A 14,450-nucleotide genomic window follows, 5' to 3' on the forward strand; every position below is an offset into this window, starting at 1 on the left:
AGAGACACAGGCAGAGGGAGAAGCAGGCTCCATGCACCGGGAGCCCGACGTGGGATTCGATCCCGGGTCTCCAGGATCGCGCCCTGGGCCAAAGGCAGGCGCCGAACCGCTGCGCCACCCAGGGATCCCCTGGAATTGGAGATTGTATTGCGTCAGTCCGTTACACAGTCAGCCTAGTATGGTTTTTACAGGGACATTTAGGGGAGTGTTGTAGGACGGCATGGTTATCCTGACATCCGTATCTAGAGCAGGGAATATTTCTAAGCTTCTGAGTCCCCGCAAAAATATTTATGGACCTAGCTTCCATGGTTTTATCTAAAACTGTTTAAGGATTTATGTTTTCAATCTATGTTACTTCTCTCCTGGTAATACTTCTCACACATTTACCACCTGCTGTATAGTATACTTCCTTTTTCTTTCCTTCTTTTGTGTTGTCCTGATTTTACCTTCTTCGGGGTTTTAAGGTGTGCCCTCAGGAGTAGCTGTCTAGGATTTGATAGACAAGTCCGTGTTCTACCAAAAAAAGGAAGTAAGACTTAACAGTTTGCTCTAGGAAGCAGAAATTAATCAGGAGCGGGAGAACAATTTCTTCATAAGCCTATCAGTAGGAGTACTGGGAAATCCAACATCAGAAGATAGTAGTGCTTCATTTTCAGGTCTCTAGCTTTTGAAAATTATATTTATTTCCTTATCTTCTTAGTTAAGTACTCTGGAACCTGGCGGTAAACACTAACTCGAATAGGACAGACTTTGAGATGTTTCTATTCTGAATTCTCACCACAAGACTTTAGTATTTTAACTAACTATGAGGGGATACAGCCCAAACCGTAACATTACCAAAAAGGTACAAAGAGCTATTATTAAATAATTTGATCTACAGAATTCCAGTGGAGCAGTTCTAAACGTGTTTTTGAAAAGAGCACCTGACTCATCTGATGATCTAATTATAAGATGTATTCAAATTTCACTAATCAATGAATAAATCCTGAGTGCTTGCTATCAACAAACCATGCACAATTATTGCCTGTCTGTTACATATATGACACTGTCTTTAGTACAACATCAGCATGTGACAGTAATAAATTTAATTCAAAAGGCATTTATGAAGTGAATACAAGGCCCTCGGCTTGATACTAAAATCTGCAACTAAGATGAACAGCATCAAATAATTTTGCTCAAGGAGTTTATAATCTAGTAAACACAAAGGCCGGAAAAGTATGAAGGCCACCAAACTTGAGGATGAAAATATTTCAGTTGAGAAATGAGAATGATAACTGGGGTATGAACTAGGGCAGTAAAGAATTTACACCTTCTATTTGTTACAAACTCTTAGATGAGTACAGAAGAGAAAGAGTTTTTATCCAGCTTGTTCTACTTTGGGTAAAGGGAGGGGTTCAGGCTTTGAACCCTTCTCTTCACCCTCATTTTAAGTATATAATAAAATCTTTCAGGAAAGCTCGACCCAAGATTCAGAACAAGTAATTCCCTATTAAATATTAAAACCGTTTTAAAAAGTCAGTGATTTGTGGTGGGAGAGCAAAGGTCATTCAGCAGAGTAGCTGCCACAACAAAGAAAAGAAGGATCAGATCAGAAAGGTCTAGAAGAATAAAGCATTTGCAGCCTAGCAGTTCTTACCTTTTAAGAAAAGCCACAAAGGAGAAATATCAGAAAGGACTGCCATTACCACAAGACAAGGCTTACTGTAAGTGGGAGGAGATCAGGTGCCCATCATTTCTTGTAAATATCTCAGATCTTCATTTTTTTCTAAATCCACAGAAAAAATGCCTCTACAACCTGAAACTAAGGGGGCATATCCTGTTGAAGATTTGAGTAAACATGGCTGAGAACCTTTAAGATTAAGAGAACCAAAAAATGAAATAAAAATTAGCAACATTCTAAGCATACAAATTTTATTTTAGAATGACAATATGCTTTGTAAAAGTATGATAGATTATGTCTCCCAACAATCTTATAACAGAGTCCCTACTTTTCCTATTTTGTATATATGCACTCTGAGATCCAAAGCAATTTGGAAGTTTTACCAGCTTCTGTAATAAAGTCTGAACCTAAAACCTAGAGGAGGAAAAATTAGCCACAATGAGAGGAACAGGACTAAAAAATAATAAAACTCATAAAACTAATCAAGTGAACATGGCAAAGGTATAAAACAGGCAGGTAAGTCAAAAGACAGAATAGAGTCCAGAAATAGAATCACACTTAATTGGTCAATTGATTCCCCACAAGGTGCCAAAGCAATTCAATGGACGAAGGAGAGTTTTCAACAAATTGAGGTGGAGCAACTGGATAGCCATATAGGAAAAAAGTATATATACTTCAACTCTAATTCACACCATACATAAAAATTAATTCAACATGGACCATAGACCTAAAGACTAACACTGAAACTTCTAGAAGAAAATAGGAAAATATCTTGGGGGTAGGCAAAGATTTCTCAGACCAGGCACAAAAAGCATTATCTATAAGAGAAAAAAAATTTAAAAAGTGGACTTCATCAGAACTGAAATCTTCTAATCAAAAAATATTAAGTGAATGAATAGGCAAGCACAGACTGAAAGAAAACATTCTCAATACATTTATCTGACAAAGAATTTTGTATGCAAAATATATAAAGAATAGCTTATAACAATAATTAAGAGACAAAAATATACAATTAAAAACAGAAAAAATATGCAAAAGATTTGAATAGACACTTCACAAAAGAAATTATGTGAATGTCTAAGAAGCAGATGTAAAGGTGCTCAGTGTCATTAGTATTCAGAGATATGCAAATCAAAACCACAACGAGATACTTCTTCCCAAACATTAGAATGGCAAGAATTAAAATGACAGACAAAATCAAATATTGATGAGGGTGTGAAGTAAATGGGATTCTTTTTATTTTATTTTTTTTAAGATTTTATTTATTCATGAGAGACACACAGAGAGAGACAGAGACACAGGCAGAGGGAGGAGAAGCAGACGCCATGCAAGGAGCCTGATGTGGGACTCGATCTGGGGAATCCAGGATCACGCCCTGAGCAGAAGGCAAGTGCTCAACTGCTGAGCCACCCAGGGGTCCCAGTAAATGGGATTCTTATACATTGACTGTGATAGTATAAAATGGAGCACCCACACTAGAAAAACTGGCTTGTAGTTTCTTATAAACATAGATCCAGGCTATCATCCAACATGTCCACACTGAGGTATCACTCAAGAGAAATGAGGACATATAGACACAAAGAGAATTATTTTCGGATTTTTTTGCAGCTTTATTTGTAATTGCCAAAGCCTGGGAAAAAACCTAAATGTTCATCAGTAGAGTAAGAGAAAACAAATTGTGGTAACATTCATACAGGAATACTAACTAGGTCTCAAGAAATAGAAAGTACGGATGCATGGTAACACAACTGAATTTTGATACTATATCAAGAAACAAGACACATATCACTTATATGAAGTTCAAAGACAAAACTAATTGGTGACCTCAGAAATGAGGAAAAGGTTGTGGTGGGATTGGGTGCCAGTTGGCTGAAAAAGACTATAAGAAAACTTTCTGGAGTGGCATAAATATTCAGGATATCAGTTACGTGAGAATACACATTCATCAAGACTCACTGTACACTTAAAATTGGTGCTATTTGCTTGATACAAATTCATTTGTTTTTGAAATATGAATTCTGTGAAGGTCATAAAGAGCTAAACCAAAAAAATTACATGTTCACCTCTATCGATTCCATCTTAATTTTGGGTTGAATGTATGGAAGGAAAATGTAAATATATTTCAGAAAAGACTGTAAAACCCTAGTTTATTACTCTGTTTCTTCCTCTTCCACAGAAACAGTAGATATTATTTGCTTTTCCCAGAAGAGGGATATTCTTAAGTGCAATTGTCTGCCAAGTGTTAAGAAGGACATCATCCTTTTCACTGAAGCAGTTAAATAGCAACACCTAATCTTGCCAAGATTCTCTGGGAAATGTTTCAGGAAACGTGGAGACATAATTCTCCATTTGTAGGATTAATGTTAACTTTTCCAGCAGATACCACTACTCTCACTCATGAACCCTACTATAGGTCCATTCTGACACTCCAATTTAGTTCAATAGTCTAAACTAATCTAATCATTCCTTTCAGTGTAGATGATATATCGGAGGCTTTAAAACACTGAATTCACAGAAGCAAACCTAAAAATATTATTTCAAGTTTAGAAAGTAAGCACTATGCACCATTTGCTAATATCTCCATAATTGCTTTTGCTTCTATCACATCATATAAGCTTACTGACAACAATTACCAGGACGTACTAATAAGAGTTACCATTACTTTCCATGCGCTGAGAGAAATCACTTGGCAAATCTTGTAGAACCTACTTTTTTTCTGCCAGACCTGTTTAAAATTCTCCTTTTTCTCAGTTTTGATTTAGTAACTTTAGATCTCTGCATTATGTTGTGTTTTGCACAGAGCTATTGACTTCAGCTAAGGAACCGTGAACTATAATTATTTTGCATGACTAAGCTCTGGTACACCATTGTCAGACAGGCACTTTACAGTACCAGTAGTTTCAAAATTTAGAACAGAACTGTCAAACAAGCAAATGCCTACACCAAAGACTTCTATTTTCAAGCTACAGGCATGAGTTCTATGATGTGCAATAATAGAGTGAATCTTTGTGTTCTTGTGAAAGCTCCTGATTTGACAGTCCTGGAAAGAAAGCCTGTTTCTTTCTAGAACAGATATATCAGTGGTAGCAACAATACAAATTTCTAAGCAAGGCTGAGGTATATGGCATGAGTGCTGGAAATGGGAGATTCAGGCAGTGAGATTATTAAATGCTAAGGACTGTATTTATGGTGAGCAGAGAACAATTTACCCAAACTGAGAATATCTGATTTGGCCCATTACAGCTGGACATCTTCCTAACCATTCAAGAATATTTTTTATGGGGTTAACCAATCTATACCAACTAAAATTTTTATGCTAGAAATAATATAAATCTAATACAAATATTTTTCAACATTGTAAAATGCTCAACAATGGAGCATGTTACAGCAAACATTACTAGACAGGGACATACATTTTCTAGAAGTTAAATGTTTTTTACCCTTTCAACACAACCAGGTATGGCCCATCAGGAACACAGGCCAAACAATTTCTGTTTGAAAGTGGACCTTTACATTTTTACAACACTTCTTTCCCAAGGGTCTTTTCTTCCACTGAGAATTTGATTCTTAAAACAACACTTTAGAACAAGCATTATCTTTTTTGCATAGTTTTAAAAGCTTAAGAACAGAGATTAAATGACCCTGAAGTGTCCATGACCATGAAAAATGTAAAGAAGGATGGGGGTTCGCCCCAGTGGCTTAGTGGTTTAGTACTGCCTTCAGCCCAGGGCGTGATCCTGGAGACCCGGAATCGAGTCCTACGTTGGGCTCCCTGCGAGGAGCCTGCTTCTCCCTCTGCCTGTGTCTCTGCCTTCTCTCTCTCTCTCTCTCTCTCTCTCTCTCTCTCTCTCTCTTCACGCCCCCACCCCCCACCGGCTCTAATAAATAATTTTTTAAAAAAATAAAAAAAAAGAAAAGAAGGGTGGGAATCATGACAAAGATGTCTCTCAGTTGCCTGTCTTTAAACACTTCCTTTTTATTGACATCACCAGGCCAGTGTTCAGGCTCTCCAAAATTAATTCATACTGATATATTTATTATTGCTGTTTATAAATTAGAATTCTTATTTAAGTAAAAAGAGAAAGCCCTGCCTATCTATTGGCCAGACTACTCAGATCTACTTTACGAAGTCCTCCCTTTCCAGGTGGATTCTCCAATTTTAGCCTCTCTCTCCCCGAGTATATCCTACCGAGCTTGGGATGTCTGGACTTTCTGAAGCACAGTTCTGATCGTGCCACTCCTCCACAGCAACTTAAGGTAGGATTTAAGAACAATGATCTCAACTGGTCTACCTTTCCAATCTCATCTGCAGGATATATCATATGACTGTAAAAGTAAAATGTTGGGAAATAGATTGGGTCTTCTTACCTCATTTGATAAATTTTGGGGGTGAAAATCTTGATGTAATACTAAAGCAAGTTGGACCTGCACCCAACAGAATATGTATGTGTAACTTAAACTTCTCTCTTTAAAAAGAGTATAAAGGATTTGTTGGAAATTGTTAAGCAGATATTTTGAAAATAAATCCAGTATACATATGTAAAATATGAAATTTGTATTAGGGAACATTTTTAGTTTACAATTTCTTGACACCCTCAAAAGTAGTTGGTAACTAAAAAGGAGAGAGTTTAAGTAACTCTGTATAAGATAGAAGAGATGAAAAAGAGGAGAGGGTTACTAGAGCAGAAACTTTACAAACCAAAGCCAGCAGGAGCTTTGGGTCAGCAGGAGCCATAGGGCAAAGGGTTGAGAAAGAGATAGGATGGCTGGTGATAACAAAGAACTTCAAAGGAAGAATGGATGTGGCTAATGAGGATTTTCATCAGGATTTCAGACACAGTATGTGATGTAACCTTCCTCCTCTTTCTTTTCCCATATACTCTTCAGTAAAGTATCCAACTCTCTCTAAAGTCTTAAGGAGTTGATTTTCTATCTGGAACTCCTGAGAGATGCTGAGCTGGACTCCAACAAACAGAGAGGCCCCTTGAACACAGCCATGTTTTGGTAATCCACTAACATAAAATGAACACACAGCAGGCTCTGACCACAGTTTCAGTTCTTCCTTGGGAAGAAAATGACAATAATTGGATTCAATAACTCAATAATGGCAAAAAGTTAACACAGAATAAATTTTTCTCCTGTACATTCTACTCTATTTTGTCCAGCAAAATCTATGCTGCATGTTGCTTTAGAAACTTTACTGTGAAGTCTCAGTATTAACTTGGGCACCTGCTCATAGTGTAGTCCACTTATGTGGGAGTCTACAAATGACCTGTATGGAGAGATTTTTCTTTTCAATATGGTCTTTAAGCACAGACAGTGATGCTCTTCATGTCTGCCATCTCTTTGTAAGATCAGTGACCATCTCAGCTCTCATTCACAGGGGATACGAAAGGTAGAGATGGAGTTTAAACTCCCTATTATGTTAAAGAGAGTTGCTTCCTGCTTTACATGAGGTCTGTAAATAGATTGGTCTACATTTACAGTGACAGGACACTTCTGTCAACACCATGAGGCTTCATCCTTCATAATCAATGTCAGCAATGGCTTAGGAATGCCAAAATTTTTTAATAGCTTATGGGGCCAGTATACAAATTATTGAGGTCTTAACTGTACGTGAAATTCCAGGACAGGCAGAGAAATCAGAAGACTGGGCGGGGGAGAGTCTATATGTGTTGCTTACTCTGGGTTTGGTTAATTGATGACATATGTTCTACCTGTTTCCATTGCTGTACTTCTCTGTTGTCTTATCTGACAATATCTTCTATTCACCTCAGTTTAAAAAATTTAAATTGCCTAACCTAACTTCTATTTTTCCTTAATTCTGAGGCTTTTCACAAATTAAAGGTGATTTTGTTGTCTACGAAACTTTTTAAAAGATTTTATTTATTTATTCATGAGAGACACACAGAGAGGCAGAGACAGAAGCAGAGAGAAGCAGCCTCCCTGAGGGGAACCTGAGAGACTTGATCCTGGAACCTCAGGATCATGCCCTGAGCCAAAGGTAGATGTGCCCCTCTACTGAACTTTCATGCAGATTTTATTTACCTCCTTTATGGTATGTTTATGTTATCTTATAATTTGATAACTTTTGTAATATTTTAACACTATCATTAGATTATTTTTGCTCACCTTTAAATATGCAGTATAAAAACATAAATGGCCCTCAGTTCATTAAGAAACAATGTGCGTGTATGTGCATGCATGTGTGCATACACACAGAAAGACTAGAAGGAAATAAAGTGGTAATAATTGTTTTTTCTGGCCTAAAGTCATCTGTATGATTTCCATCTTCTTCCTTTTACATATCTCTATTTTTGAAAAATGTCCACCATTATATCTATTAATTTTTTAATGTAAAATACAATAAATATATTTGATTAGAAATTTAAATATTTGATAACTTCCCTTGCCAAAGGTACTTCAGGCTTTTTTTTTTTTTTCACAAAATACTCTCAAATGATACCAATAAAATACAAACCACTTATCATCTAGGGTTATTTGCAAGAAAGATAAATAACCTTGGTTCTCATGTTCATATAACGAAAACAAACTCGAGTAGCATCAGTTCAAGTGGTTTTCAAAGTATTTAAAGTATAATTCTGTTTTTAAATGAAATCTTAAACAGAACCTTAATATTTAAAATAATTTACACCAAGGTACAGGTTTCTCGGATGGTCCTAAATCTCTAGTGACTAGGACAAAAATGCATTTCCTAGGTTAGGAAATCCCTAAATCATTCTTGTGGAATCTTGGGGTTCATCTAGCTCAATCCTCTTATTTTACCAGAAAGCAAATTGAGGCAGAGAGGTTACAGTATCTGTCAAGATAACATAGCTGGTAACTAGAACTTGCATTTTCTAAGTCTAAGGTTCTGGCTGTTATGTCATACCATCCTAATTCCTGACTGCAATTATTTTAGGACATGACATTTCCCTGACTCAATTCTGGATTGTGACGTACATATCATTTGAATTCTTGAGTCCTTATCCTTTACTAGTCATCAATATCTAGAGTCCTGCTTTCATTCCAGACCTCAGAGAAACCCTCTCTGCCAAAAATGTCTGTTCCTCAATGGTGATTTTCTGATTTCCCAGGGCTTGTCTTTAGCGCCTTGCCTGTTATCTGACCAGATTGCTCATTACTACATGGCTCCTCCTCTTTTGACAGTGAAGACTTGTTTGAACCTTAAAGTACATCTTTTATGTCTATTCCACATTTGGCCTGACTTTGCAGTTGAAAGTATTCCAGATACCATGTGCCTTTCCCCAAACTTACCACTCCCTTGCTGAACAACACATTTAGGTTTCTCCACTTTTCTGCTCTCTCTTTATTGCCCAAGCCATAGGGAAAATGTGAGAGTACATTCTGTCTTGCTTTTCTAAAAATGATTGAAGTGGTGTATATATATATATTTTTTTCTTTCATGCACACAAGTCTACAAAGTAATGGGATAAGACAACAAATGACTAATAAGCTTTTCTCTAAGATCAACATGAAGGTGTCCATTCTCATCACTCTTATGCAACATACTACCAGAAGTCCTAAAGCAGTCAGGCAAGAAAAAGAAGCAAAAGTTAACAGAATTGAAAAAGAAGTAAAATTGTTTCTGTTTGCAAACGACATGATTTTCTATAGAGAAAATCCTAAAGACTCCATCAGAAAGCCATTAGATCTAATTAATGAATTCAATGAAGTTTCAGTATACAAAAGTAACGTATTAACATATTAAAATTGGTAGTATTTCTCTACACTAACAACAAGTTTTCTGAGAAAAAGAAAAATCAATACTATCTGTAATAGCACCAAAAAGAATAAAATACTTAGGAATAAATTTAACTAAGGAGGTGAATAAAATCTCTATGCTGAGAACTATAAGACATTGATAAAAGTAATTGAAGAAGATATGAATAAATGAAAAGGTATCCTGTGTTCATGGATAGGAAAAACTATCATTATTAAAATGTCAATACTACCAAAAGACATCTAGAGATTCAATGCAATCCTTGTCAAGATTCCAATGGCATTTTTTTCAGAAATAGAGAAAAACACTCCTAAAATTTATATGGAACCACAAAAAACTCCAAAAGTAGTCCTGAGAAAGGACAAAGCAGGAGGCTTCACATTTTCTGATTCGAGTACTGTAAAGCTACCGTCATCAAAACAGTGTGGTTCTGGCATAAGGACAGACTAATAGACCAATGAAATAGAACCAAGAGCCTAGAAATAAACTTAAGTATATCTGGTCAGCTAAGATTTGACAAGGAAGCCAAGAATACTCCATGCATGGAGAAAGGTAGTCTTTTAAATATATGATGTTGGGACATTTGGATCTTCATACGTCCAAAAATGAAACTGAAACCCTATCTTACACTACTTATAAAAATTAACTCAAAATGGATTAAAGTCTTAATGTAAGCCTTGAAACCATGAAACTCCTAGGAGAAAACATAGTAATAATCTCCTCACCATGGGCCCTGGTAATGATTTTTTGGATGTGACACTGAAAACATAAGTAACAGAATAAAAAATAAATAAGTGGTATTACATCAAACTAAAAAGTTTTGCACATCAAAAGAAACCATCAACCAAGTAATAAGACAACATACAGAATGAGAAAAAATATTTCTTTGCAAATCATGTATCTGATAAGAGATTAAGGAAAAACGATATAGAGCAAATCACATGACTCAATAACAAAAATAATAATAATAATAATAATAACAGAGAACCCAATTTAAAAATGGGCAAAGGAACTGAATAGGCATTGCTCCAAAGAAGATATATGAAAGGCCAGCAGAGACTTGAAAAACTACTCAATATCACTTGTCATCAGGGAAATGTAAATTAAAATCACAACGAGATATCATCTCATGCCTATTAGAATGGCCATCTTCAAAAAGACAAGAGATAGGGGGCACCTGGGTGGCTCAATGGTTGAGCGTCTGCCTTTAGGTCAGGATATGATCCCAGAGTCCTGGTATCGAATCCGGCATCAGGCTCCCTACATGGAGCCTGCTTCTCCCTCTACCTATGTCTCTGCCTCTTTCTCTGTGTCTCTGATGGATAAATAAATAAAATCTTTTAAAAAAAAGACAAGAGATAGCAAATGCTGATATGGATGTGGAGCAAAGGGAAGCCTTGTACACTGTTGGTGAGAATGTAAATTGGTACAGCCACTATGGAAAACAGGATGGAAGATCCTCAGAAAAAGAAAAAGAACACTACCTATGATCCAGCAATTTCACTTCTGGGAATATATCCAAAGGAAATGCAAACATTCACTCGAAAACAAACACTGTTTGGTCTCATATGTGAAATCTAAAAACAAACAACCAAACAAACAAAAACCAAACTCAGAGAAAAATAGATCAGACTTGTGGTTACCAGAAGCAGAGGGTGGAAGGAGGGGAAACTGGAAGAAGATGGTCAAAAGGTACAAATTTCCAGTTCTAAGACACTTGAGATGTAGTGTACAGCATGATGACTGTAGCTAACACAGCTGTATGATATATAGAAAAGTTAAGAGTATAAATCCCATGAGTTCTTGTCATGGGGAGAATTTTTTTTCCCTTTCATTTTCTTTTTTCCTTCTTTTTCTTCTTGTTGTATATACAATAAGAAGATGGATAGTGTCTGAACCTATCATGGTAATTATTTCACAATATATGTAAATCAAACCATCATGCTGTATACTTTCAACTTATACAATGATGTATGTCAATCATTTCTCAATAAAAATAGAAAAAAATTTTTAAAGAAATAGATCGAGATTGACCTGGATTTAAAAAAAAAAAAAAAGTAAAATGTTTGTAGAGGGGATTCTTGCAAAGATTATTTTTCACTGGAGTTTAAGATGAATTATTTTATATAGTATGTCAAGATAATTTCAGTCACAAATCCTTACAGATTTCTGCCTTGGATCTAATTCATAGATGGTCATATCCTTCTCTGTATTTATTAGTCATTAAGTGAGCCTTAGGTGAAAGCCTGAGGTAAGAAAGAGTTCATCTGACAACAAAGGTCATCGAGGCTTTTCTCTGCACCTAGAAATATACGAAAATGTCTGCAATGTTATTCTGGATCTGTTAGTCAGCTGTCCTGGTCCTCTTATGAAACAAAGTGGTAATTGCCTATGACCTGAGGTTGATGCCAAAAAGTGTGGGATCCTCCTCTACGTTCTCTCTATACATTTATTAGAAATTTTTATGTTCCAAGTATCAAAATACCCAACCCAAATTCAATTAAAAGTGATTTATTAACTCACATAATTGACATAAATAATTAGTCCACAGGTACGTCTAGTTTCTTTAGAGCTTAGACCAAGTTTTACAAAATGCATTTGCAATCTCTCTTCATTCCTCAGCTCTGCTTGCTTGGTGTCAGCTGCATTTCAGGCAACCTCTCCCCTCATGTTTGCCAGGTAGTCCTGTCTCCAGAAATGTATCAAGTCATGGAGGTAAGCTTTCCCAACCCTAATTGGTGTGAATTGGGTCATGCATCCATCTCTGAAATGAGGTAGATAAAATACAATGAATGACTCATGCTGCTGTGGTGGTTAATTTTACATGCCAATGTGGAAGGTGCTTTTGCATGAGATTAATATTTAACTCTGTGAACCTTGAATAAGCAGATTGTCCTACATAATGTGGGTGGGCCTCATCCCACCAGTTGGTGACTTGAATAGAAAAAAAATACCAGCCTCTGAGAGCAAGAAGAAATCCTCTGGTAGACTGCCCAAGGTTTTCATCTGCACCATCAGCTCTCCTTGGTCTCCAAGCTGCCAGCCCACACTAAAGATCTTGACTTCCCAGCTTCCTTCATCATTCAAGCCAATTCCTTATAATAATTTTTTTATCTCCTATTTGATCTATCTATCTACCCATCCTACTAGTTCCATTTCCCTGGAGAGCCCTAGGCTAATACAATTGCTGAATGGGTCTTCCTCCAGAGGTGGGAATGAGAGAGAGCTTCATCCAGATGTTGAGACAGAAACTAGGAATGGTCTTAGGGAGGACATAGCAAGGCTTGGCTTCTAACTAGACAATGAACAAAGATCCACAAAGTTTTCACAATTTTCTATGACCTTCTGTTCTCTCTGCTTCCTTTTGTAGCTCATTCTTTAGACCAAGTAGCTGGCTAGGTTTGAAATTCAGTTCGGCCACTTATTAAATATATGACCTTTGGTAGGTTATTTGACCTCTCTGTTCCATGTTTTCTCCTCTGTTTCTCACTTAGAGATAATAATAATAATAATAATATAATAGTTCATATCTACCTTATAGGAATGTGATGATTAAATACATAAACAAAAAAAAGGGCCTGAACATAGAAAATATATGTGCTATTGTTATTATTATTATTATTATTAATCATAACTTCCTTTGATCTCTACTTCTTCCCTATTTATTGAGTTCCTAGTTTCTCCACATTACATTGTTCACTGCTCCCAATTGAACTTTCCAGACCTAGTTTTTTTCAGGTTCTTTCTGACCCTTCCATCGTAATTTACCCATGCCAATAAGATTTTTATCAATGCATACTTTCTTTAATTTATAAAACTGAACAGACAACCTAGAATCATAATTTTTAGAACTTGTGGAGATCATCTAGTCCAGTAGTCTCCAAAGTAGAGTACACAGGAGTTTTGATTCATTTAGTTGAGGGAGAAATACTTTAGGATTTATATTTTATGTATTTTAAATGTAAAATTTAAAAAAGAAATGAGTTTGTTATGTAATGAATGGATTCATAATAACATATTTGTGTTTATATTATATATATATATCTTATAATACTATATGTTAGAGGGTAAATGCTCAATTTTTTTTTTAACTGATAGGATAATGTAATCAAAAAAGCTGAGAGACCAGTGATCTCACTTGGTCCTCTTCTTCACAGAGGAGGCAAGTGACCCCAAAGAAAGAAACAACTTACCCAAGATCTCAACAGTGAGTAGAAGAACCTGATTTTCAATGGGAGACAGCGTGAGATGACGATAGATAAGTCATTTAAACCATGGGGTCTCAGTTTCTTCATCTTTAAAGGGGAAATTATAAGCCCAACCAAATAAAAATGTTAAGATTATTGAATTAAATGAAAGTGTATTAAAGAGGGTAGCACAGTGGTTGACCCAATGAAAGGGCTCAATTAACATTAATTCTCTTCCTTTCGTGTCTCAGAATAGAGGTCTTTTCATTGACCTATAGTGCCTCTCAAAAACTGGAATAAATAGTGCTGTGTTATTTGGTGCTAATAAAGATATGTATTACTAAGGAAAATTTTTGCATTTCAAAGTATTTTTAAAGGAGGCAAACATCATCATCATCATCATCATCACCCCAGCACCACAATAGACTATAGCTGAGGATACAGGGGTAAGAGTTTCCTTTGCTATCTTCCCCACAAAACAAACCATCTGAGTCAACATTGTTGTTGGTATCAGATTTCTCTAGTGGAGGAGTTTAGGAGCAGTGATCTGTTTGGAAGGGGAAGCCAAGGACTTGTCCTAAAGGTGGCTGCATAGAAAGTGCACTGTTTATTTAATGTATATTTATTTGGAGGGGACTATTCTATTGCCCCACCCTCACTGCAGTCATCTCTGGTTGTTGTCACATATTCCAGTATCCTTAACCTAGCAGTCTTTCCACTCTTTCTCAAAATCCTATGCAAACAATAGTAAATCTCTTTCGTATTCATATGTGTTCCAAATAGCCACTATCCTATGTGAACTCTTCACTTTCAACTTAATAAGTCTTCCCATCCTTAAATCAAAACTAATTAGCTTTGT

At 36.1% G+C, this 14,450-nt stretch overlaps 1 protein-coding gene across 1 annotated transcript in view; it reads left to right on the forward strand.

The window, feature by feature from the left end:
* Positions 1–10,777: 10,777 nt before the first annotated feature.
* The window catches only part of SLC15A5 (solute carrier family 15 member 5), a 130,413-nt gene continuing 126,740 nt past the window's right edge, over positions 10,778–14,450 (forward strand). Inside the window, exons 1-2 of the mRNA XM_072718795.1 lie at positions 10,778–10,814; positions 12,027–12,119. Of these exons, the coding sequence (XP_072574896.1) occupies positions 10,778–10,814; positions 12,027–12,119 (130 nt within the window). The remainder of the gene's footprint in view (positions 10,815–12,026; positions 12,120–14,450) is intronic.

Source organism: Vulpes vulpes, chromosome 8 (genome assembly GCF_048418805.1).
Source record: "Vulpes vulpes isolate BD-2025 chromosome 8, VulVul3, whole genome shotgun sequence".
Classification (NCBI taxonomy): Eukaryota; Metazoa; Chordata; class Mammalia; order Carnivora; family Canidae; genus Vulpes; species Vulpes vulpes.